The 27,292-nt window shown below is 32.2% G+C and overlaps 1 protein-coding gene across 1 annotated transcript; it reads right to left on the bottom strand.

Annotated features, from left to right (window-relative positions):
* Positions 1-208: 208 nt before the first annotated feature.
* Positions 209-27,227, bottom strand: LOC130443346 (uncharacterized). The gene is made up of 19 exons (XM_056777917.1): positions 27,187-27,227; positions 26,909-27,002; positions 26,219-26,285; positions 23,509-23,701; positions 21,911-21,992; positions 19,824-19,982; positions 19,235-19,359; positions 17,990-18,091; positions 17,807-17,927; positions 15,255-15,384; positions 13,316-13,547; positions 13,048-13,257; positions 12,324-12,621; positions 8,888-9,126; positions 7,261-7,511; positions 5,652-5,835; positions 3,508-3,702; positions 2,392-2,705; positions 209-300 (listed from the first exon to the last, which is right to left on the bottom strand). Exons 1-19 carry the CDS (start codon positions 27,225-27,227, stop codon positions 209-211), a joined length of 3,129 nt encoding a protein of 1,042 aa, XP_056633895.1.
* Between the last annotated feature and the right edge of the window lie 65 nt (positions 27,228-27,292).

Raw genomic sequence — 27,292 nt, forward strand, 5'->3', positions numbered from 1 at the left:
TTTATTTATATATGAACATATTAATAACATAGTGTAAAAACGTAAATATAAATTAAATATATTTTGTATAGTGTAAAGCATACTTTCGTTCTTACTGCCATCTATTTTTGAATGGCACAAATATTATTTTCATCTTTAACATAGATCCCTATTTTAAAAATGCTTCTCAACGATACAGTTAAATTCAAATTCCTTAAAAAATGGTGAATCAACCCAACAAAAGGGAAGCTGGGGGTAACGTAACCATCGAGTGACCTGATAAAGGTGTAGGTAAACATGCCAAACCTCTTACCCAAGTTTCTAAAATCAATAAAATAACTATTAAGGTAATATTAGGTAGTATAAGTAGCTTGTGGTTGTGAAAATTTCAACAATCATATATAAACTATACAGATCAGCGATCCAATCATAACATACATAAATGTAATACTCCTATATGGACAGTGGGTATGTTAAATAACGTCTCTACGTTACGGTGCCGACAATATTCATGTTCTCCCTCGTTCGAGACACTTTATCTATACTGCGCATGCTTCGTGCGCGCAGAACTAACCGAAGGGCTCGGAGGGGAGAGAGAACGATACACTATTTGTTTCACTTACTCGGTAGACCTTCCAATTATAGCGACTGTAAATATAGAACTATTACATATATGATAACATGAAGATTAAACTTTTTATGGAAATATTTTTTCTTAGAAAATATCTAAGACTTGTGAATGATGATATTATCGATATTATAAAATTTAGCCATAGACTTTTTTGTTTACAAATAATTTAGGTACAACGTCGTCAAGTTAAATATTAATTTGATAATGTCATTATGTGCACATATGATGTTATTAAGGTAACCTGTCACAGCTACAGAAATCTCAGATCCCTCTATAAAACGTCGAAGCTCTAGGTCCCTGTTTAAAAAAGAACAATGACATCTTTCCAAATACCTCAGAAATATATAACATTCTAAGTGATCATGACTCGAAATGGACGATCTTGTATGAGAAAATTGACGATGTACACAGTCTCCACAACTAAAAGTCTGAAAAGTGAATAACAATCTCTATTCCAATTGGTTAGGGAAATGAAACAAGACATTTACAATTTGGGAACATGGATCTGCTCAAGTCCAGGTTCACGACACACCAATAGAAATGTTATCTGTGATAAAATATCAAACAAATGACACTTATACTGGAAAAGTCTGCTGCCAAGAATAAGATAAATATTAGAAATAGACCAAAAACTGTAAAAAAGACAATATCAATGCAGACCGACCATACAAAAACGAAAATACAATTGTACTTTGGAAATGTCCAACATTCCGCCTCCATATACAGTAAATCAGCTTGCGCACTACGTGGAAGAAAAACTAAGAACTAGTGACTTTATACGATGCTTCTCAATGCTGAATAATAGGGACTATATCTAGTGACCCAATCACTCTTAAATCATGGTACGAATCTAATCTTCTCTGTCTCAACGTTTCTAATACTAAAGTTTTATTATCTAAAAATACAATGCAGCCTTTTTTATTAGATAACACCACCGTTTACTTCATTGAAACCTAGCTTAACCTAACTTAACCTCGCTGTGGACAATTCCTTGAAATGGGAGTTGAATATTGCCGCCTTATCTAAAAAATTAAGTCCCTCCTGTTTTGCGCTGAGATCAGTTTCCAAAGAACTGAGCTTATCCACCTCCTTAACAGTCTTTTATGCCCTAATTGAATTGCATCTCCGATATAACCTTCCCTTCCGTACGTGTGGTGCAACTCAATTTGAGCAAATCTTCATACTACAAAAGAGAGCTGATATTTATTCAGACTAAACTGCTAGGACTTCTTTAAAAGATTAAAAATTCTGACTCTTCCTTCCTTATTAATCTTTGAATTCGTTTGCATAATTCGTAAGCACCCTTTTCCAATTTCAGAAAGATCGTTGCTCGGCTATCCACTTAGGAACGCGGAGCACGACCTTTACCTACCTACTCTACGTTCAGAATTAGTTAAGGGCTCAATATTTTACATTGCAAAAAAAATGCACAATCACTTGCCAATAGAAATCAAATCGATGTCATATTTTCCCGCGCTCCGCAATAATTTGAGGGCATATTTAGTGAGAAGTTCCTTCTACTCTGTAAACGACTATTGTAATAATATTCAATTCCGGACATGCTGCATACTGGTTTAATTTTAGCTATGGACTATACTAATAATTAATTATTACTATTACCTATAATTTTGTTACTCATTGTGGTATTATTCTGTGTATCGAAATTTTATTTTATTTGTATCTTTAATTAGTTATTTTTATGTTTGTTTTGTCTACAAATTTTAACAATTTTTTGACAATACAACATTTTCCTCTTTCTCTAAAAATCACTTATTACTTACCCCTTTGACTACAAAAACATTCTGTATTACTCAAAGCTCTTCCATACTTTGTTGCGACACCTCCAACGATTAGTAATTGTGTTCCTAAATAAGAAACAGCATGTCCATGTCTAGGAATATTGAGATCATTCAATTTTTTCCATTCGAATTTCTTATTATCCCAATATTCTATGCTACCAATACTTGATGTATCATTTCCAGATAGATCTGATGCAGTCTTAGATGCTCCTCCTATTATATACAGTTTTTCTGATAAAACGCACAAGGAGAAGAAGCATCTAGGAACCCTCAAGGAATATTTTATTTCTGTCCACCTGAAAAGGAAATACTCATTAAGAGTACTATGCTTCTTTGGAATCTAGATTCTAATAATTGTTTAAGAAGACACTACAAGTCCAGTTTTAATTGGCACACCTCCTAAAAATTCAAATTTCATTCAAAACGTATTTGGTAAGCTGTTACTATCCATTTTTTTGATTAATAAATTAAAGGATAACGCTCTGCCATTGATATACCGAGTCGAAGTCAAATAATATTTTTAGATTTGTTATATTTTTTGATTAGACACTGACTAGAGACTACTTCATTATGGAAATGAATTTTTATTTATTCTTCTGATCTATTCAATTAAGTTCAAAGAAAACTAGAAAAGCTTCAAAGTGTTGCTCCAAACTTCGCGTGAAGAATATGTCTGATCAGTGATAGGGGATTTCAAAATTGTTTGTTTTTTGGAAGAAATGCAGAACCGACAAATTCCACTACTAGTAAAACTTTAAGCCAATAAAACTGTTAAAAATAAGCTCGTTCATAATATATTAATGATTCTGTTGCTTTTCCATAAAATTTTTTTCATCAAAAAAGGTTAAAATTGGAGGTGGTGCTTTTGTGTATCCAGAAACTGAGGAAATAATGAAGACTGTATATCTATTTGAGCGACATAAAAAATTTTAAACAAACATTCTACAACAAAATATCCAAATACCTATCAATAAAAAAAGACCTAAAAATTGGACGATTTATTAACTAAAAACATTAAAAATGGTCTAAGAACTAGGAAACTGAAGTAATAAAAATAAATATCTAGATTTCTATAGATGAAGAGATATTTTAACTTACTGATCTGATTTATAATCGTAACTTTCTATAGAGTCCAAAATATCGATGGTGCTATTTTTATCAGTTAATCCTCCAGCAACCCAAATGCAATGTCCATATCTGGTATAACCGAAACCAGTTCTGGCGGTTTTCATAGAACATACGTTTTCCCATATATTCTTCTCCAAATCGAAACGTTCGACAGAATCTAAAGCTCTAAAATAAAAAATATCGTTTGTTCTTTTAATCTATTCAATCAATTATATATATGATGATAAACTACACTTTATTTAAAACACACCAAAAAATTTTTGCGCTCCAATCTCGGTACGATGTGAACTCGAATATGATTTAAATAATCTACGCTGGCGACAAAGTTGGAGCATATAGATATTAAGAAAAGTTGGTAAAATAGGAACTATAACTTTCTAATAATTAGCTGAAATAGCCGCCAGTGAGTAAACTCAAAATTAACTGACAATGTGATAAAGTTAAAATTATTAAAAATTTAGGTGAATTAGCATCAACTGGAGTGGTTAGTTCACAGCAAATGTAATAGTAAATAATTATTGTTAAAATGTCAAAAAATAATTAACTGATCGAAGACGTCAAAATGAAATACTTTAGATGGAAAAACTTTGTATTATATTTTTGTTAAAAGTAAATTTTATTTTGTTCTTGAAATTGTTCCACTAACTTTGCTCCTTTCGCGACCTTTTCTACTTAAAAACTAAATACTTTTAATATTTATATCACAAATTGCTATTTCAATTGTGTACTTTTACATATTACTTAGATTTTATGCATATATTTATAATTATTCTTGTAACTAGTAATAAGATGTACGAGGATGGTCCCAAAATATATAAACTTCATATGTTTCAAGATTAAAGACGCTACGTTGATAAGTATTTGTTTGGTAGCCATCAATAGTGAACGTTTTCAGTAAATTTGTAAACATGGATAAAATTGGTCATCGTTATGTGATACAATACTTTTATTTGAATGGCCTTAGCCCAACCAATATGCAAAATGAACTAGATTCTACTCTGGATGAAACTGCTCCTTCGTTATCCACAGTAAAATATTTGATAGCAGAGTTTAGACGAGGCCGGACGACTTGTGAAGACCACCGTCGCGGTGGTCCACCAAAATCCACAAAGCGTGCGCGTTTGCTCACAATGGAACAAAACACGGCGTCGTGAAAATGTTTCATTGAGTGTTTCACAGAAATAAAGCCGAATTTTTTCCACGTTTCACAACCATGGATAAAGCATGGACCCACCACTGTACACCCGAAAGAAACAATCAAAACAATGGACTGAAAAGGGAGAAACGGTTGTAAAGAAGGTAAAGACCGTTCCAACTGCAGGCAAGGTCACGGCATCGGTTTTTTGGGATTCGTGTGGAAAAATTTTCATTACCTATTTTGAAAAATGAAAAACTATGAACGGCGAGTATTATGTGAAATTATTGCAACGTTTGAGCGAAGAAAAATGGACGCATTTGGCTAAGAAAAAATTGTTGTTTCATCAAAACAATGCACTAGCTGACACATCCGTTATTAAAATGGTCAAAATGAATGAATGAAAGACTTTGAAAAGAAGTTTGTGGTCAAAGATTTTCCAACAATGGAGAGGTGATGTTGGTAGTTAATGGCTATTTTGAGGAGCTTGACGATTCTTATTATAAAAAGGGTATTTAGCTGAGAGGAGATTATGTTAAAAAATAAAAATATTTTTTCCAAACTTTTTGTGTTTTCTTTGTTGGGTTTGGTTCTTCTAAGACCATCCTCGTATGCCATATTCACTTATTAACCTCACTCTATTCATTTTCTTATCCATTTAATTTTTGTATGTTTAATTGAATCTCTATTTTAAAAAAACACAGTCACTTCATTACTTTTAACAACTAAAACCACAACAAAACTAACACGAAAATAACTTTATTAATTGTGGAACCCCCGTACACTTTCTGAGTCTATATTCAACAAAATTCTTAATGAAAGTGATTCTATACTTTATTAAAAACATGTTACAGAAGTTCAAAAATATTAATTGTTCCATTCTTGCTTTTAATATTTTTCCCCTTAATACTAGAAAACTTAAATAAACTTTTATCATTATTTTGTCAATTTTGTTACATTTTTTAGGTTGATGACTTACCGATAATGATTACCTTGTCCACCAATAGCGTACAAATATTGATTACAAGATACTAATCCGAAGTTTTTTCTGGCTTCTAACAATGGTAATTCTTGATACCATTTTCTAGTAACAGGATCAAAGCTCCAAACAAAACTACTAACTTCGGCATCCCTATTTATCGTGACGCTTGGATTATTTCCTCCTTGAAAAATGAAGTTTAAAATATACAATTACCCTCTTTCAAACTAACACATATAGATAGTTAACTCAGTTAATTTCATTTCGTTTCTGGGTGTTCCAGACCATTGCCCCATTCTACTCGCGTTCAAAAACAAAACTCACCGTTCCTAGTCAACACATAAACATATTGGCAGAATTCCCATTGTATGCTAAGAAAGAAAAAAATGTCAAATAGTGCCACGGGAATCAACCGAGACTCAAGTGAAACGTCGAGTAGAGGTGTGTAAATAGCTCCTTACTCTGCTACTGATACTTTCAATGGAAAATGCATTTATCTAAATAACCCGAACATGGAAAATCAATGGTTAGACAAAGGATAAAAACTAGAATCCTTTGCAAGGAGAGGTCGATTCGAGCAGAAAATCTTGTTGAGTGTCTGATGAATGTGTACTTCGAAATCCTTCCCGGCGATCGCGATATCAATGCCAAGGTATATAGTAGTGAATATATAAGGTTTTATCTTGAGAATATCCAGATTTGGTAATTTGAAAACTAAACCACATAGGTACTGTGAATGTTACGCGAAATGAGATCCTAGAACTTGGTGATATTGAACTACCCATTTAGTCTGGACCTTGCATCGTCTAAATAGTTTTTATTCAGATACATATCGAAATATCTGGCGTGGGAAAAATTTGAAGATGTTTTTGCATCTAATATGACGTGCACCAAATAGAAGACGAAGATCTCTGGCAGCTACAACCATCCCATATTCTGGACTTTCTTAGAGGAATGGGATTAATAGATTAGCTGTTCCCCAGTATCGCAGCAAGAAAAAGATAGATTCTCTGTGTCACAGTGTATATGATGATATCCCAATATCCACATATATACATACATACAAGGGTGTCAAATGCAAATTTTTCAAATATATTATTGGTTTAAAACTGGTAGGACTAATTTCGTTCTAGTCTTCGCGATCATGATTAATTACTCCCCGTACTTACCCAATGAATTTTCTGCTCATATTTTGTTGTTCTAAGATTCAAGGTTTCAGTTTTTTTTATATATGAATTTTTGTTTAGCCGTACTTACTTTTTAGTCCGAGGATGTAAGTTCAAAAAAGCAAACTTTTCCCCATAATCCACGATTATTTTTCTAAATTCTCTACTTAATTCCGCGCGAGCCTGATCGTGGCCTTGCATGTTTTCATTTTGCGACTTAATATTCCTCGTGAGGAAAAGCTGATAATGATTTTCTAACTTCCCCGGACTATTTAGGTTAGTGTACAAAAAAATGTGAAATGTTAATACAAACATATAACAAGTAGTAGTTTCTATGATAGAAAATATATTTTCCATGAAATAATGCGTAGTTTTTTTAATAGGGAAACTTTATTTGACTTCAATTTAAATTGGTATAAATAAAATATAGTGAAAATTCTTACCCACTAAAAATATTCTGCCCTTGAAAAATTCTGTGCAATGGTGATGTCTAGGCTCTGGTAATTCTCCAACGAACTCCCAACAATTGCCCAACGGCATATAACGATATATATCCTTACCAGTATTTCTACCAAATCCACATGGATTATGCGTGTCTGTACCTCCAAATATCAAAACCGTATCTCTAATTTTATGAAACAGGGAACCAGTTTCAAGAAGGTTTCTTTTACTTCCATTTCGATTTACATTATTTCTAAAATGGTGATAAATAAATAATAATAGATATAATTTTTGTTAATTTAGCTTCCATCATGAGCAATGAGCATGTCTTTTCCATTTCAGTATTTGCTATATGAAAAAGCTTTATTGCTTCAGTGTGAAAGATCATTTAGACCAAACAATAAACTCTTAATTTGATTTGGGAACAAATAAAGAATTCCAATTTAGTCAAATTGGAATTATAATATCCAAAAACAACAACAACGTGCACACGAGCGAAACAACCCCAATTCAAAAGCAGAGGAAGCAAATCCTACATCGGGGCTATCAAAAATCAATCTAATGTAATATTGTTATGAACAGAATCATGGGAAGCGTCAACAAGCATCGATCGAAGCAAATTACAGAATGGGAGATCGATCATTAAAAGTGTTTTGACGAGTACTAGTAACAGATGTTAACTACCTGTCGACAACAACATATAACACAAAAAACAATGAAATTCGATTATCTTGGAATAGAGATATCAAGTGAGAGGGATTTAATAGTGGAAAAACGAACTCAAGTGATAAAAGCATCAGGATCAGCCAATATTTGGGAGAAATAGTATGGAAAAACGAAATGATAAATATACAAAGCAAGATGAGAATCTACAAAACATGTATATGACGGAAAGGAGAGATTTGACATCAACAAATTAAACGAATAATGAGAATCACTGAGATAAATACGCTAAACATAATTGGAAGTAAACCTCAGAGGTAGAATGAAAAATCGATATAAGAGAAACACTAGGAATTCTTCAGGATTAGTGAGACTAGTTGAGGACGTAAGTGAGGTTAGAGAGTACATGTCGAAAGAATTCTAAAAAAAAATGGACAAAAAAACAGAAATCGAACATATGGAGACTCCTAAACAAATAATCAAAAATATTTTATGAGAGATGAAGCTCGGCGTATCAAGAATAATTTAGGAGGAGAAGTATTGAATGAAACAGGACAGAAAATATTATAGATACATCAAAAAATCATTCCTGTATCCATAGCTGTTTAAAATTACAAAATTATTTTAACAATGATCTGAAAAGTACACATAAAAACTGAATACCTCTTCATTAATTCTACTTGATCAAGAAGAATGTTCACAGTATTATATTTAAATTAAGTTTAGCTATAGAAGATAAAAAATATCACAATTGTCCTTGTCGATGTTTATCCTTCAAAAAAAAACCGGCACAAAACCACTAAACATATTCTCCAATAAGATGCTTGAACCATTTTTTCAAGATAGTGATTTAAAAAACTTGTTATTCGCATTTTTCAAATCAATTTGTGAAAAGTACTCATTCAATTCAATAAATTTCAACACATATAATTGAAATATTTTTGTCGTAATGTATTGAAAACTTACTGTTTATTAAAAGGATTCTTTGGCATACAAAACATCTTCAGAACACCCCTATTTGTATTTGTGGCGTCTCTATTACTTCTCTTCTTCGAAAAATGGAGTTTTTTCTTTAGATGGGACTTTTTATATCTTCTATAAGCTTTTTGAATAATAACAGCGGCTTGAGATCGTGTAAATGAAGGTTTCCCAGTGAATTGCTTTGTCTTGAATCCATACTTACAAGTAGGTGTGGAATATGTTTCCTAAAACGAAAAGAAAGTTCTGTTTATTGAAATTGATTCAGAATCATTAACAGAAGTATGAATAAATTTGATACATACGATATGTACCAAACCTCCGTAGAGTTTCTTGAATAAATAAATATACATAGATTCAAAAGTTTTGCATGAGCTTTCGTTCAATTAATACTAGCTTTTACCCGCGGCTTCGCTCGCATCGAATCCATTAAATAAGTATCAGAAATCATCATAATAGAAAAGAACGAATTCTGTAGCTATATTAGAACCTGAGATATAGATCTTTGAATGTAGAAAAATTGCCAAAAACCTACAAAAATCTATAACTCCACATTGAATGTCCGCGCCTAGCTCTTCTCCAACTCAATCGATTTAAGTGTTCAAAAACTCAAAAGAAAGAGGGTGTTTCAGCGAGTGTTCTTAAACCAAAACGAAGTCTCTATTTTGAATAGAACCTGAGATATTGAGGATAGAACGTGTGTATGTGAAAAACTCCCATAAGTAATGTACTGGGGGAAATCACATTTGAGAATGGTGAAAATTAGATAAAATCCGATGGTTGATGGCTGATCTGTGCATCAATACCTTTCATTGAAAAAAAAATTAAGCAAATCGGTTAGGTAGAACGCCTGAACGGACTCGGAATGGAAATCATCAATTTTTTGAATATATAAGATAAGGTTGATTACGGAGATTTAAGGTGGTGCAAAACTATTGAATCTATCTTATTTTTCAAAATAAAATTTACAAATTATGAAACTAAGAATATGAAATATTGAAAAAAATTACTTTTTTGAATTAACTGGACTGTGTATTTTAGTAAAAACATTGTCTTTTTCAAATTATTTCAACACTAAGTTTTACTTTTCGGATCATCCAATGTAATAAATAGATCGTTATAATCATAATGAATTCTTCAAAAATTAGATCAAATTGGTAATTAATAGATGATTAGCTTAATTAGATTTCCAGTATTGACTAAAATCTCTGAGGTAAATAATTTTATTGCTTATAAAGAATATCTTTCCATAACATAATTATACATTGTAGTGAATATTTTCGAAACAATTCAACGTGTATCAACAAAAGATAAAATGCTTTGTAAGTGCATTTTTATCTTTTGTTGATTATAATTGAAACTAAAAAAAATAAATGCACTTACATGCTTTTTACCGATTGTTTCAATTCTGCCTTCCTAGACCTAAAGAAATATATTGATTAAAACATATACAATGCCATTTAAAACATACTCACTTATTATTGTATGTTTTTTGATATCAACTCACACATTTCACTTGTTAGTTTTTTAAAAGTTTTTCACAGTTTAGACCCAGAGGTATATAGTAGAAAGTAGAATTGTTGCCCTTTAAGCAACATTTTTGGAATTTGTGTAATATTTCCATATTACATTAGTATTCAAATATTTTTGATTAAATTTTTCTTATGGTTTCTCTTCAATTCATTCAATTCGATGATTCTGTTATTATTAGTAATTTGTGATATGTTCTGTTTCCTCAATTATTCTTTTATTGTGAATGAATGTATTTACTTTGATTTTCTCACGATTTTCTCACGATTTTCTAATTTTCTGGTCATCTTTTTATGTTTAATTCGCCACTTAATATTATATCCACTTCTTTATTGTGATTATTTATAATGATTTTCAATTTTTTGTGCCTTTGAACCTTCTACTTTCAAGTTCAAATTAGAATTTATTCTACAGTTGTTATATTCTCTTTATTTTGGTATTTGAAAACTTTCTCTATTAATGGCTGTAACTTTAATAATATTTATTGTCAACGGTTTACTCTGTTATATATTTTTAACGATTTCTTCTCTTCTATTTTTTCTTCCGCATAAATCTTTGTTTCTTCTACAATTCCTTACTATTTAGTCCAGGAAAATGGTTCTCAAATGCAAATTCTGGGTAAGTTTCTAAATTTTCAATATAAGTAACATTGAAATATTTGAAATTGAATTCAATGAAATCGTTTTGAAATGAAAAAAATCAAATCAAAATTGAAGACCGTATAGTTTTACATCTCCTTGAAGTTTCTGGATATTACTGATATTAACAAAGTTAGGGTAGGTATAGCTAAAGGGAAAATTTTACATGAGGAAACATTTTACATTTCAATTTTAGAGCATTTATTTTTCTAATTATTCATATAAAAATATTACAAAAATTTGAAATTTCATTTTTAACCAAGAAAAATGTTTCTAATGCATTTTGTGGAATGTGGAAAATGTGAAATAAAAATCTAATTTCTTATAATTTATTATAAACAATTATCGCGATATTAACTGTGTAAATATCGGTAGTAGCGAAAAAATTTACGGTCCATTTGGTTATAACCAATAAAGTTTACAGACACGATGAGCTTGTATATATGCACATAACGCTCTGAATTCACTATAACTGTGCATCACCTTCCATCTTCAAAAAAGTAGGGGCCTATAATTCCTTGCGTTTATATCGTAGCCCATACTGTCACTTTAGGCGAATGTAGGGATTCCCGATGTTTGTGTTTTGAATCGATGGGACTCCAGTAGAAGCAATTTTGCTTGTTGACGTATTCATTAAAATGAAAACGAGCTTCAATCGAAAGCAAGATGCTGGAAACATTGAAAAGCGCTCAATAATCTGGTTTACGATGTCAAGCCTCTGACCAGCATTTCGAGGCTTCTGTTCTGGCACCAATTGAATTTTGTAAGGGTGCAGCCTCAAGTCTTATATCTTGTAGAATGCGAAGTAATGATGATCCATGCACGTCAAGTCAGGCTCTTAACGAACAGACTGTTTACGTTTTCGACCGTTCTTTTGGTTTATCCAATGTTGATTAAGTTTTTTCAAAACTTCTCAACCCATTTTCCAATCAATAGAGCGCCTGTCGCATTTCCAACGCGCTACAGTCACCGAATTACCATTTTTGTAAAAATTAACACGCACAACGCACGGTCCGCTCCCGAGAACCCTCCATTCTCGACAAATTTCATCTTAAGTTGAAGGAAACATAAACTAAAATGCTATATTCTCCAATATTCATAAAATAAAAAAGTATTCACAAACATCATATGTATTGTTTTAAGAAATATATATATAAAAAAATTATATTTTTTTATAAATTAACACTATAAATTTGAGGTACTTCCTACAACGTAACCTTGTTAACTTTCTTTTTCTGTCTAAAATCTGCACTTACTTTTTTCTTTGACAAAAACTCATCCATAGTAGGTATTCTTGGAGAGATCTTTCCATCTTGATTAATTACTTTTTTCCCTCCGTTCGCTTCTTTTTCTGTAGCGAACTTTGGCTTACTTTTATCGATCAATTGATTCCTTCTATATTGATCAAGATATATCAAAAACTCTCTATACGTAAAATAAGTTTTATCAGCACCGCTCCAATTACGATTCGGAGGCTCATGTAGCCCAAGAACAGTGTTCCAATGTTGAAAATCGTCATTCTCTTGGCCGTACCAGTATTTTATAATGACGTATCTACAATGTAAATAAATTCTTTATATTTTAAAAAAATGATGTTAAAAAAACAGAGAAAAAGCAAATAAACAGAATTGGAATATTGAAGAAATGAGAAATGAGAGACAAGGTAAAATTTTGTAAATGTTATAATAACCAAAGGGGTAAATAATCCTAAGCACTTTTGGAAGTAAACAAGACACGTAAAGAAGATAAAGCACAAACAGTAAACCCAAACAACCACATAGACAATGGAATCTCGATGGATGAGGTACAACAAGCAGTCAAAATCTTGAAGAACGAAGAAGCTCTAAGAGTTGACGACATAAGAGAATTTTATGGAAAAGGAATATTGCATCAAACATGAAATGCCAAAAGAAAAACGACACGGTGGGAGTTTTGGAAGTAAATGTCGGGAAACTGGGATAGATTATTTATATAACTTACGCTAATCCATCGTCAATCATTTTACATATCCTGGGATCTTTAGCTAGTTCCAAGAAGTCAGGATTTTCCGGATTCCTCTTGATGTCTACCAATTGCCAAGGAGCAATATTACCAAACCTAACGCATTCGAGAACATCGTACTTATAATGATCTCTGTTGGCCCAGTCATGTTTTAACCATCTCACTGCTGACATAAATACTTCCATTTCACTGTAAATATCGTTTTAATTGGAATAATTTATTCTTCTAGTATAATTGATGTACCTACCAATTCACACAAATATAATTAGAATTGAGGAAGTTTTTCACATCTTCGACTTCTAATTCTAACCAATTCTGCGAACTAACTAACATAAGGAAGAATCCTTGTATTCTAGGCATCATCAGCTCTCGAACTTCTGGTAGATTCTTTTCTTTCGAATCCATGTATAATAGGAATGCTGTATCTTCGGAAAATACGTCCATGTTGTCTATAAACGCCCAACATTGTTCCACTAAATCTTAAAATAATTATTGACGTCAGAAATCTTCATGTCAATAATATAGGACTTAATTTTTCAATATAATCTTGATAGGCTATTCGAGAATGGTGGTTCAACAGCTATAAGCTTCGTAGCAAAAAGCTTCAAGCTCTATTATGTACAAAAGTAGTTACCAAACTTAATAGCCTACTAAATGAATATATATATATATATATATATATATATATATATATATATATATATATATATATATATATATATATATATTCTTGATTTTAGGTCTCTTCTGTTTCAAAATTAGTTTTTTTGATAGTTTTTAAAAGAAAGATAAATTTTGATGATTCGAATTTTCTTTAAGTCTTTATTAAAATATGATATTGACACTAACAATTTGCTTATTTATATTGATCTATAGATCTCCTTCATCACGAATATCAAAATAAGAATAAAATCAACTTAGACCTTTGTTCAAATAAGGAAAATTAATTTTTCCTTGGTTTCCACATCTCAAATATATAGCGGTAATCAATTAAATTTATTAGAATTTACAAAATAGAGCTATAAATTTTACTTAAAGTATTTAGGTCTTTTTTATCATTTATAGGTTTTTCTTTCTTATGAATGTGAACCATTTCTAAAAATTCTCTTTTTCGTTTCAATAATTTTTTAATCTTTATAATTGAATTTATGTTTTTTTGATATTTCATGGTTCGTTAGTGCAGTTCTATTTTTCTTATCGAATTGATGACCTCTTAGTCTATTTTCTAAATACTGAGATGTTTGCCCTATGTAGACAGCGTCACAATTAGTACAAGGCACTTGATATATAATATTACTTCTTTTGTTTTTTGATGTTTTAGATTTTAATTTAGTGAAATATTTGGATAATGTAATATAATAATTATTGAAATAATTCAATAATTGTTGGGAAAGTCCTTGTACATATGGTAAGGAAAAATGTTTCGTTTTGATGTTTCGTTTCATTTGTAGTATCTGTTTATCCTTTTCTTGAATACGTTATTCATCATTTTTTCCGGATAGTTATTTTCTTTCAATGCAGTTTTTGTTTTTTGAATAGCTAAGCATCTAAATTCAGGATCTGATATTTGGATAGATCTATCAGCCAAACTGATCTTTTTTGTGACATAGGATGACGCAATCATTTTATTACTAAATTATTACATTTTTACAAACAGTGACTTTTGACGAATTGGCGGTCGAATTCAAAATTATTTCGAAGGTGATGAAAAGTACTTTGACAAGTGCATTTATTAAATAATTAAATACGTCAAATTTGTATTGTGTGTTTGATTATACTCATAATTTTTTTTTGGTGAAATAAAGTAACTAAAGTTTATCATTATTGATTGTGAGAAAACAGTCTGATTTCCAACGGTAATTATAAACTTGATGCTCCTCATTATTTTTCATATTTCATCAAGTATTTTATTTAAAAAGGCTTCATAATTGGTGCCTTCTTCATACTAGAGTATCAGCTAATCCTACCTGTCTCGCTTGAAATACAAAGATAGATCCAATTTCAAATATCAATTACCAGTTATTTTATTTGTATTTGATCGTAAATGTAATAATTGTGTTATAGGGGAATTTATACATCAAGAAGCTCGTTCCACTAGGATTGATTTGTTTTCCAGCTTTAATTGGATGGCTATTCTTCAGGAACGAATTCTATTACGTTAATTTACAGTATATTTTTGGGCTCACCTTTTATTTTCAAGTATTTAGCACTGATAAAAATATCTAGTACGTTTTCTCTGGAAAGATCCTTGTAAGAGGGCTCTCCTGTTATCATCCATTCGTAAATGAAGGCAAAAGAAGCTGCACTGCACTTGTCCTAGAACAATAATATGAAGTAATATTCTTTTCAAATATATGATTTCCCTATTTTATTTAATAAATAAATTCAAATGTTATCGTTAATAATCAAACTAGAATAAGTTTTTTAGAGGGTTAGCAGGATTTATAAATAAAATGAAAGCTGTTTATTCACGCATCCTCCTCTATTCGCGTTCTCATTATAAAATGCAGATATGCAGATTTAACAACATTATTTTCGAAGATAATATCAAACATTTCTAATAGTAAAAAGTTCGACCCCGAATTTAATGCAGCAAAGGATGAAGTTACACAGCTGCAATGCCCTAATGTATCTGCAGGTTGGGACATTAAACTACACATGCTACTTGGTAACTGACCAATATACCAGGTCATCCTTATAAATGATGTATTCTAACAAAAATGTGACATTCCTATATCAAAATGACAACATTTTAGCTCTAGGATCCCCCAAAATCACATTGGATAATCTGGAATGCAGAAAATGATAAAGTTACACTGCTGCAATGCCCTAATGTATCTGCATTGTGTCATTAAACTACTAATGCTATGGAATATATGGAATGTGTTATTAAGATGAATGTTTGACAATGCTGGGAGAAATTTTATACCAAAATGCATCATAGGCATAAAAGACAAATTAGAAAAACTGCAGCCATATTCATTAAACTTAAGATGCGAAAATGTAGCCTATTCTGACGACGAAGAATCTGTTTATTTGAAAATTATATAAGACGAGATAAGTTCGACCAAATAAAATCAAATGATATGCAGGAGTTGTTTGATTCGCAACATGCCGTCTATGGAACGCTAATCAATTTTTAAGAGGCAATATCAGTCCGGAAAGAAACTTTTTAAAAAGTTCCATGCAAGAAAAAATGACAAAGTTCTTTAAATCATTGCCTATAACTGACAATTATGATTATTCAATGTAAATGTGTGGGAAAACTTGCTTAAATTGAGAAAATGAAATGAGTCATCCAATATCAATCACAAAAGGTTGTGAGTGTGAGTGAATTCGTATTTTCTTGTAAGCATGAATTACAGTCTTCAGTAATTGTTTTATGTATCTAACAAGCGTCTAATTGAATTGTTTTTCATTATGTTATTCTTTTTATCATGTTCAGGTCTGATAACCATGCTTCTGAGCATTTTGTCATTTTTCGTTGTATGGGAAGCTTGTCAATTTGTAATTTTATGGTTTTAATTGTAGTTTAAGTTCTTTATTGATGAAAATAGCTTCCACGACAGATTGAAGCATTTACAAATGACACAAATACAATCATTCAAAGGCTTTTTTCACTTCTCGATGCCGTGCTTGTGAGAGGATTTGTCTTTTAGGCTTCAGTTTCAACAACTGCTTCTTCATTTGAGCTGAATTCCTTACTAGCGAGCATTTTTTTGAGATTAGCGAATTGCTAGTAGTCACTGGGAACCAGATACGGACTATAGAGTGGATGAGGAAGCAATTCGAAGTGTAATTCGTTCAATTTAACCCTCATTGTCATCGACTTGTGAATCAGTGCATTGTCTTGGTGAAACAGTGGCTTTTTCTTCGACATATGAGGCCGTTTTTCCTTGATTTTTGCATTCAAACGATCCAACAACTTTATGTATTCAATTATCTCTTCCCTTTGAAGATAGTCGAAAAAAAGTCGTTTCAATTCCAGAGTGAAGTGGTAGATCCATGTTCCACCCATTGTCAAATATCGACAAAAAAAATATGATTTATTACGTGTAAATATGGCCAAACACTACTTTGAATCATCAAAACGTTGTTGTTATTGATCGACTGTGAATAAACGCGACACCCACTTTGAAAAAAGCTTTCTCATGGTCAAATGTTCATTCACAATTGTAAACACAGTGTCTTCTGATATCTTCACGCCCTCAGTTTTTGATGTTTTCTGGACAAACAGAGCTTTCATCATCATCGGACCACGTTTAAATTCAGCAAACCAATAAGAAATTGGTAGTTAGTCCAGGTAGTACCTTGTAGCAAACTTCTACATTATAAAGGGCCCTTTATTTTGTTCAGGTCTGATCGACATGTTTGCTTCATTCTTCTGAGAGTTTTCTGTTCTATTAGATGCTTATCATTATACTTCTAAGTTTTCTTATTTTTTCGGTTGTTGCTGTTCAGGAGTCCTGATTGTACTTTGAGTATATTATTCATGATGCTCTCTTCAGTGAAAGTCTTTTTAATATATTTCAGGTTTGCTGAACTTGCTCTTTTTCTGATGTATTATTTTGATTATTTCTTAAATTATTGTGGTTTGGATGTTCTGATTGTACCTAAGCACAGCCCAATAAACCTCGGCAGGCATGTATATTGAAACAATTACTGGTTTTTATAAAAATATCATGATATTAACAATTCCTCAGATTTTATTTGATTACTTAGATTCCATTGTACTTACTGAAGGTAATTCTACTTTCTTAACTGCTATGTAAGCGTCGAACAGTTCTGAATAACACTGAAGGACGATGAGATGGCAATTGAATTCTTCATTATCTATATAAACTTTACAATCTGCGTTTCTGAAAAGCAAAGATTTTCAGTAAGTATAAAATTGTAAATTCATCGCGTCATATTCACTTACGTATAATTGGTAATACGCGAATAGAGTTCTAAATATAAATTTTTCTTTTCTGGTAAGGCGACAGTTTGCCAATTTATGTCGTCTGTTCCATTATAACCTAACCTAAAAGTTAGTGTGAGAAGTTTAGCAACAGAAATATATTTTCTAACCACCTAATTTTTAATACAATTTCTAATAGTTAAGGTTGACCACTAGACAGACCGCCAAAAACATCGTATGAGAGATGGAGTTCAGAATGAGGCTAAATATTGGGATAAAAGTAGGATCGGGTCTTGAATTGAATGAATTGAGCTGGAGAGACCATCAGATTTGTTTATTGTTTGGTAGTTAAAGATAGTTTGAAGCTGTAAATGTTGACAGCTAATTTTTTATTAAAATTCATAATATCAATGTCGTGGTTATAACTAAAATCAAAAATTAGTCAACATCTCCAAGGTCGTAGCCAATGGGGATTATGTGCTTATATCTCTCCCTAATAATGGCGAAAGAACTTTTAGAATCGATTTAGTAGTTTAGAGGTGAAGTCGTATTTTATAGATCAGATTGCTGTGCAGTATTTGTAATTCTTTTCTGGATCAGTCATTTTAAATGATTTCTTCATAACCTTATGTTGCTTATAAATGTTGTTTCCATACACACTGACACTATATAAAATACTTTCCTATACGATTCGCGAACAGCCAATATTGATCCTAATTTGATCAGTATTGTGAACGCGATTAACCTCAAGCCAAGAGCACAGAACAAGCTACAACGCAAAAGATCCTGAAGCTTATTTTAGAATTATTGTAAAAATTCCACTTTTGGATGGATTCATTGAGATCAGCATCGCTCAAGATACCAAAAAGCCACTTTATCATCTGTCAACATTTCAATTCAACTGCGAGCTGCAAAAAAACAAAATAACCGTATGGGACTTTGCAAAAGTTGTGGCGGATCAATAGGCTGGAGGAATCCAAAATAGAACGACCAAATGTGGTATTGAGGATCTTTGTACCCTTTCGAGGACTCTTTTTTCTAAACCACCTTAAAAAACATCTCCATAGGCTAGAAACGACTAAATTGTCTGGGGTGAATGTTGTTCCATCACAGGGATGTAATTGATTTGTCCTCTAGAAGCTAGAAGACTAAATTTAATTTTATCATAAAGTATCAATATTTGTGTAATGGTTTACTAATAAATATATAATCATTTTTGTTTTCTCCTGTTTCACCGAAAGTATATATCTATATATAGATACTCACCTTCCTAAATTCAGTTCTGGATCCAAAATTTCTGATGTCTGCTTGCTTTCATATTCAGATGCTTCCTTATTGCCACTTCTAATGGGAGTGGGTCCCAAGAAAGTGTTTATACTTGAGAAGCCGGCCTAAAACATTTACAGTGAATTTATTTTTGTTAATAAGAATTCCCTACAGTTTGATACGTTGAAAAGCAACGAATTTTAGGGTTCAGCAAAACAGAAAATTAGTCGTTTTTGATTCCGGAGAGAAGTGGTAGATCCATGTTCTAACCATTGTCAAATATAGAAAAAAAAATTGATTCATTACGTGTAAACATGGCCAAGCATTGCTCTGAATCATCAAAATGTTGTTGTTATGAATCGACTGTGGGTAAACTTCGGAAAAATCTTTTTCATGGTCAAATATTCATTTATAATTGTAAACACACTGTCTTTTGATATCTTTAGTCGAGCTTTGTTGAACATAAGTATTAGCAACTAAAGCTCTGTATAGTTGATAGTACATATACATGATAAAAAGGAATTTTGTCGAAGTAATAATTTATATTAATATTAAACAAAAGTGTAAATAAAATTTATAGTAAACTTACCTGACTTATGATAGAATCCATAGCAGATGTTTTCGAAGCATCAGTATCTTGTGCCATTTTACTTTTATTACAACAATTCATAGATTTAGGATGTACACTTACTTTGGTGAGTTTAGGATCAGCTACTAATACGCTCAATTTATTCGAAGAAAAAACAACCTGGAAATTTATGCTTTGGTCAAACCAGTGAGCTGTCGTTATTTTCTCTATTAAAACCAAAGCAATACTTTGGTAACTATAGCCATAATTTTATGTTTCTGATAATCTTTATTAGTTTCAATATCATGTTTTCACGAAATAGTGAACATCTGTATTTACTGAACTAAGTAAAAGCTCAGTAATTCAATCTTATTTTTTTGTAATCAAGACAAATGAGAGAGATGAATCACAGTGTCAGTATTGAAAGCTAGATAGTAAATTCTGGGACATCAAATATTTTTGGCGTCATCGACAGATCCTCTAGTCTATAATTCTATATTTTTTCTAACGTAGTATAGCTTTGGTACACCAATCTGAAGATCCATGTTCACTATTATCTATTGGACCTAGAAAAACCTGACAAAGCAATGGACCAAGTGTATATCATGATGGACATAAGCATCCCATTCGAATTAATGATCGCCAATCATGGTCCAATAAAGATATCCCTCAAGCTTGAAATGCATCCCTCTGGTATACATATGGTTTGATACTACCGCAAGAAGCTAGGAAAATTATTAACTATTTTTGTAGAGTTGCTATCAATAAACATAGGTGCTCAGAAGTGTTTAGAATGAAACCTTTCTAGAAAGCAAATATACATTCTCTCCTATATCAAAACTTCATTGGAGACAAACTTAGAACTCATTTAAACAAAAGAAGTTTGATAATCGTCTTTACATTTCTCATTAATTCCAAACTTTCAACAGTCTTTCAAAACGACCTGTACTTTTCCTCGTTTAAAAAAAGGTCAAAACAGCTAGAGGCAAGTCGCCCTTAGGGCGCCGAAACATTGGAAGACCCCGCAAGAGATGAAGCGTTAACCTCTCTAATAATTAAAAGGCAGAGGATACAAGCATTTTGCTTACATTAAAGAAAGAAGAAGAAGAAAATCTTTGTAGTTTTTCTGAGTGACTACATCAATTAGAAAGATGTGCATGTACGGGAAAGATCTATTATGTCCCCTTTACTAGAGCTAGGCTCTTCGTTCAATTGCGGCTTGCGGAAAGTTAGTTGACTTCAGATCAAAGTGTTTCATAATCTTCTCCATCTCTACCTCCAATACTTTTCTAGTCATCTTTGTTGGCTCATTCAAATTATATATGTCAATAATCTGGTTAACCTACTTTCCACTGTAATTTGTCTATTGCCTATATGAAGAAGAGTTCTAATTGGAACATTTTGTAGTCGTCTATTATTGCTAATAATTGATTAATGTCTACTAAATTGCTCCAATTTATTAGGATTGTTATTAACGCGTTGTTTATCCAAGGCAGACTATAGAGCTGCTTTGTTTGATTTCTTTTCGTACGGTTTGTAGAATTGATCTTTCCTTTAAACTCTCATAGAGAATCTAGAGATGATATGTATGAACAAATAGCTGATCGAGAAAATATACTTCCTATGTTGATCCATTTGTTTGATTAATTTGAATTTAAATAACTGCAATAGACAATACTACTTCATTAATCTATTTTATTGTTGATGCTTATACATTATGTTCAGGAACTAGGTGGATTCCCAAAGAATGGACAATTTTTTCTAGTTGGAATTTTATATATATGGATTCACTCTCATTTTGTTGAATGGTAGAAGCGGTTTTGTAATTTTGCGAAAGCAATCGTTGAATCATCAAGGACTAGATTAAGATATAAATAGATTGAGTTGAAAGGTCTACAACAACACTTTTTCACCATCTTACGTATATATCCTATTGTTTTTGAAGGTGAAACGAGGGTATGGATCATTTTGGTAAGTAATCTATCTGTGTATTGGTTTTCATTGCTGTTGTTATGTCGTAGTATTAACAATTTTAAAATAACCATAATGTTGCCAATTTGAAATAATCTATTATAAAAGCAATGAAATTTAATCAATTGTATTCTCACCTGTGATGAATCAACCTTGAGATTTCCACTTGGCGTCAATTTAAATGGGAAAGTACCGCTTTCTATCTGGGTGTCCCGCGAGCTATATTAAACTCTGTTTTAAAGAAAAATTTGGAGAATTTGAGGTATTAAAATTTCGGATAGTTTAACAAATTCAATACATGGCAATTTGCTGGTGATCAATTACAAATGGCTTTTAGCCCCAATAGTTATGGAGCCTTCTACAAGAATTGCTACTTAAGTTTTGAGTCAAATAAAAACAAATATCCATGATTTGATTTGGCTTTATTGTTTTTCAAAATATTCTCCATTAAAAGCAATATACTTTTGAATGCGTTCGAACCAATTGTCGAAACATTTTTCCCATTTCGATTGAGGTACCAAATCATGTGATTTGAACACATCAACCACTTCTTTAGGTGTAGAAAACGTTGTTTTCATGTTATGACTGTTCAAAACCGTTTTCGTTTGAACTGATATGTGAGAGCTTGCATTGCCAAGGTAGAGACTGATTCGTCTTCTACGATTGGAAAACGAATGCTGGTGTACCATTCAGACCTAACCGTTTTACGTTGATCTAATGAAACGGTGACGACATGTCCACTTCCGTCCGAAAAAACGGGTAACCTTTTGCTTCGAAGTGCTTCAAGCGCAAACTTTTATTAAATTTGGATCGTCTTGAAAAGCCCGGAGTAGATTTTTGTTTAATTTCGGGTTCATATGCATAGATTCATGATTCGTTGCCTGTCAAGATATTATAGACGCTTTTTGAAGCACCACGATTGAATTTTCCCGACACGAGCGTTTTTTTAGCGATTGTCAAATTATCTGGTATCCAACCCGAACAAATTTTTGTGACAGCCAAATGTTCATGTAATATTGAATGTATACGAGTAGAACTAATGCCCAAGTATATCTTGATCTCACGGTATGTCTCATGAGGATCTTTCAATATCAGTTTGCGCACAGCATCGCTGTTTTCTGGCACAACAGCTGATTTTGAATGACCTTGACGAAAATCATTCTGTAGCGAAGTGTGACCACGATTAAATTTGGAAAACCGGCGAAATAGGGTGCCTCGAGATGGTGATTCATCACCCAAAAATTGAAGCGAGATGATCGGCACACTGTGGTTAGTTTAAACTCCGTCATAGAAAATCATCGTTCGAAAATGTTCGCGATTCTTTTCCATTTTTTTAATAAGGATGAATGTATTTGTAAACAACTTAAATAGTATTCGTATGACAACACATTCTGAGTACGTAAATGTCAAATTTTATGATGGCAGTGTCAGATTAGAGATAATCACAGTGTTGGTATATCTCAAAACTTAAGTTACAACCCTCGTATTGAGTTTTTATTTTTAAATTTGGTTTTCCATTCACAGATTGTTTGATTGAACAAATTTAAATTATGATAAGTGTTTCACACAAAAATAATCATGATTCCATACTCTTAAATTGTAGCAGCAGGATTTGAAATAAATTATAAGCAACACAAACATATGACGACTTATTAGTGATGTTTTCTCAATAATAAAAAATCATTATTTGAAGTAATTAACCCTATAGTCTTGTCTTTATTGGTTTTATACTTACTTCAATTTTGACATTCTATGCTCAGACTCAACGTCTAAAGCTTGTGCACGCGTTTTCTTTTTACTTGGAAAAAGGAAATCGTTGCTGCTGATCGGTTCAGAAAAAACAAAATCTGGTTCACGTGGTTTAGAATATAACAAAACTAAATTTTCTGATGGTATCGTCGATGCAGCGGAATGGAAATTACCATAACCTGGAAAGCAACAATCGAAGTTTGTATTTAGCAGAATATTGTGTGGTAAAACTAGTGACGCCAAAGAAACGAAATATGAAAGAATCTAAAAAAGGAAACCTTACAGCGTACCATCCTGTGAAAAAGTTCAGAGCCGAGGTGAATGGAGAGAAGGAAGAAAATGGACGCTCAGACATATTAATTTACAAACATCAGACAAATGATCTCGCTCGTCATTCTTTATTCAATTTATTTTTATGGACGACTAGCTGTTCCTGCGACTTCGTTCACGTAAATAAGGGTTTATTTTTATAAATTCTTATTATAAATAAATAAAATCATTGTTTGATATAAACAGATCAATATATTAAACAATAAAATACTTACAAATCTTGCAGCATAATATATGTACAAAGAAAACAGTTATTTGATAAGTATTTACATTGCCTCTTTATAGACAAGGTTGCGTTGGACGTTTGGTTTGTCGGGATGTAAACAAATAATTTATTTGCTTCACTCACTCAGGAGAGAGCAACGTATAGTTGACCGTGTGAGAAGCAGCTTACACCAAAGTCCACCCCTGAAACTCGTAGAGTCTGCCCCTAAGCTTTGTTGTTATTGCATAACAAAGACTAACCGGGAATTGGACTCGTTTCAAATGAAATGTTGTTTGGAATGAGAGAGATTCTTGGTATAAACACCCGCTCGCCGGTGCCACATCCTGTCAAAACTTCCGCTTCTATTACGTTACGCTGAAGTGACGATATTTTAAGCCTTATACCATTACAAAGTTTGCGTGGGCTTATGTGCCGCAATACTATGATTGGAACTTCTTTTTCCAAATGAATAATGTGCGAAGGAAGGCCAGGCGCGCTCAAAGAATTTAAAAATTCCACTGGGTAATTCATCGAGTCGTCTTGTTCCATAACTCGGTTTATGGAGACATACTCAACAGATTCTCCTTCAATTGAGTCGAGTATCTGTAATTTTATATCGGCAGCTTGATCGTTCCAAGGAGTCAATATGGTTCTTTCGCAAAGCCAAGAGTTTGCGTGAGGAATTTGAATTTCATTGCAATAAATAGCAGAAATAAGGTCTGGTAATGACTAAGCCCTACGGCATAAATAATCAGGCAAAACGATTTTGCCATCTTTTTCGGAGTGTCTGCCCTCGCCAATTTGTAGCAATAAATCAGAAAAAATCTGTGCAACGCTGTTGCCACCTATTTGCGCTCGCATATTCACTGTTAGGTGCATCCGAGTAATGTGTCAATATAATATTTGCTCCAAAATTGATGAAAATGAATATTTTTAAATGTAAATGACCAGTAATTTAATACACAATAATAGACAAAAAGTTTATTTTATCAGTTTTCAATGAAAACCAGAAAAATAATTTCCCACACTAAATACAATTTATCTGTGTCCTCGAACGAAACACAAAACAAAACCCGTGACAATTATGACAGTCTGCCTTCATTTGTTACGCGAATTGAAAAAGTGCCATCTGTAGAAATTTGATCGAATCAAGATGTGATATACGAGATAATGTGTTAGCGTTGGAATATGTTATAGCATAAAAACATCTTACATCTTGAAATAGATACAGAATGGGTTTGTTAGATGGTGTTTATAATATTAACACTACAATTATAGCTAAAATAATTTTTTGGTATATTTTTTTATGGCACGACTACATCCTAGGTACTTACTTACATGTTGCCCAAATTACGCCGAAGGCAGCCGCGAAACGAAGTGCCAAACAAAATTTGGCCAAACTTTAGATCAACATAACTTATTTTTTTCGTGAACCAATTTTGATCTAATATAGCCTAAATGTTGCTCCAAGCTAAGTTGAAGACATTAGTGAAAATTTTATGAAAATCCGTCCGTCCAGTAGTTCCGGAGATTAGCGTGTAAAAACAGATAGACAGACGGACAGTTTTATCAAAACTTGTATTTTTGTGTTCAGCTACACTTCCTTTATCACCTACAATCATTTTTTTGAAAAACAAACCAATGGACAGACACGTCGATTCTCTTTATTATAGTATAGATATAAGAAGAATGTGCCACATGTGACAGACGTCAGGCAGATGAGTTGTCGAGTACTCCAATACAAGACTAAAATGTTAAATACGGCCTAAATTTAAGAAATAATTCATTCTGCGAAAGTGTTCCATCGAATTCTGATGCATTACGATTTTCCAAGGCGTGTGCCCTCTAAGTTCCAAGTGCATTGAAGACCAGAAACCTAAACTTCTTCGATAGCTTAAAGCAGGAATCACAAAAAAAATTATTAGACAACTTGGTTGAAAGGAAACCAAGATGCATTACAGTGATACGTACAGATTGGGTTGTCGTTTAAACATTTTTTATTATTTTATATAAGCACTTTATTCAATTTTCATTTTTCTAGCGTAAGAAAAAAGGAATACCATGGAGTTTGTTGTTTCAACTTTCAAAATCGATATCCTCAACCTTGAAACGCTTGAAACGCCTTTTATTTAACACTTTTTTTATCCAGTTCTTTACTTACCTTTTGGTAATTTGTTGATATTGGGAACCAAACTTCTTGTTTCAGATCTTTCTAGTGAATGGCGGTGCTGAAAATAATTTTTTTTTGAGATGACATTTAACAACAAAAAATAGTATTGTGTGTACTACACAGGGTCTATTTTGACGACTTCTGCACTACTACACTAATTTTTTTTTGTAAATTTAAATAAAGTTTTGGAATGTAATAGACCTTTGGTTAGGTTAGGTTAGGTTTTTTTGCATATATATCCTTGACCAATAAATCTCCATTCTGATCGATGAAAATTCTGTCAATGTGATTATAACTTTATTATTAAACCATTTAAAAGGGAAATAACAAAAAAAACGTTCAATGTGCCTGAACCTACTTTCAAGGCCACCATATTTTTCAAATCCAACCCATCGAGACTACTGCTGTTTTGAAAACCTGGAAGAAATGCTGCAAAGAAAGAAGAAATCATCGCTTAAGTAGATGCATCAATTAGCATTTCAATGTTCATCGAAGACTGAAGATTCGACTGTTGTCACTCATTGAAGACTATAACTTGGTTAGTGAAACTCATACAGTTATTTGCGAGTATTGATGTAGTAAATAATGAGTCAATAAGAATAATTTTGAACGATGTTTGAAAAATATTAGTACGACTAACACAAATGTATTAATATCTAAATAATCAAATTATTTACTTACCTTCAAGTCACCTGATCCTCGATCTATGAAACTTGTTATTGTGTTCTTAGGAATTCTGTCCTGCTTACCTTCCGGATGATCGGAAGGGAACGGTCTAAAAACAAAGATTATTACTCAGAAATCATATTTATCGTAGCTTCTGTACGTATTGTCTACAGATCACTATTATATTATTTAATTTTTGTTCTCCTTCTATTTTTTGATGTGTCGAAGTACGATTCCGGTTCCTCTTATATCCAATCTCCTCACTTATCTTTTATCTCTTTTAATTCATCCACTTCTTTTTCGGTCTACCTCTTCTTAATAGTACTGCTGCCATCACTATTCCTGTCTGTTTCAGTTCTGTTTATTTTTCGTCTAATTTCTTCATTTCTACATATATTC

The sequence above is a fragment of the Diorhabda sublineata genome, chromosome 4 (genome assembly GCF_026230105.1).
Source record: "Diorhabda sublineata isolate icDioSubl1.1 chromosome 4, icDioSubl1.1, whole genome shotgun sequence".
Classification (NCBI taxonomy): Eukaryota; Metazoa; Arthropoda; class Insecta; order Coleoptera; family Chrysomelidae; genus Diorhabda; species Diorhabda sublineata.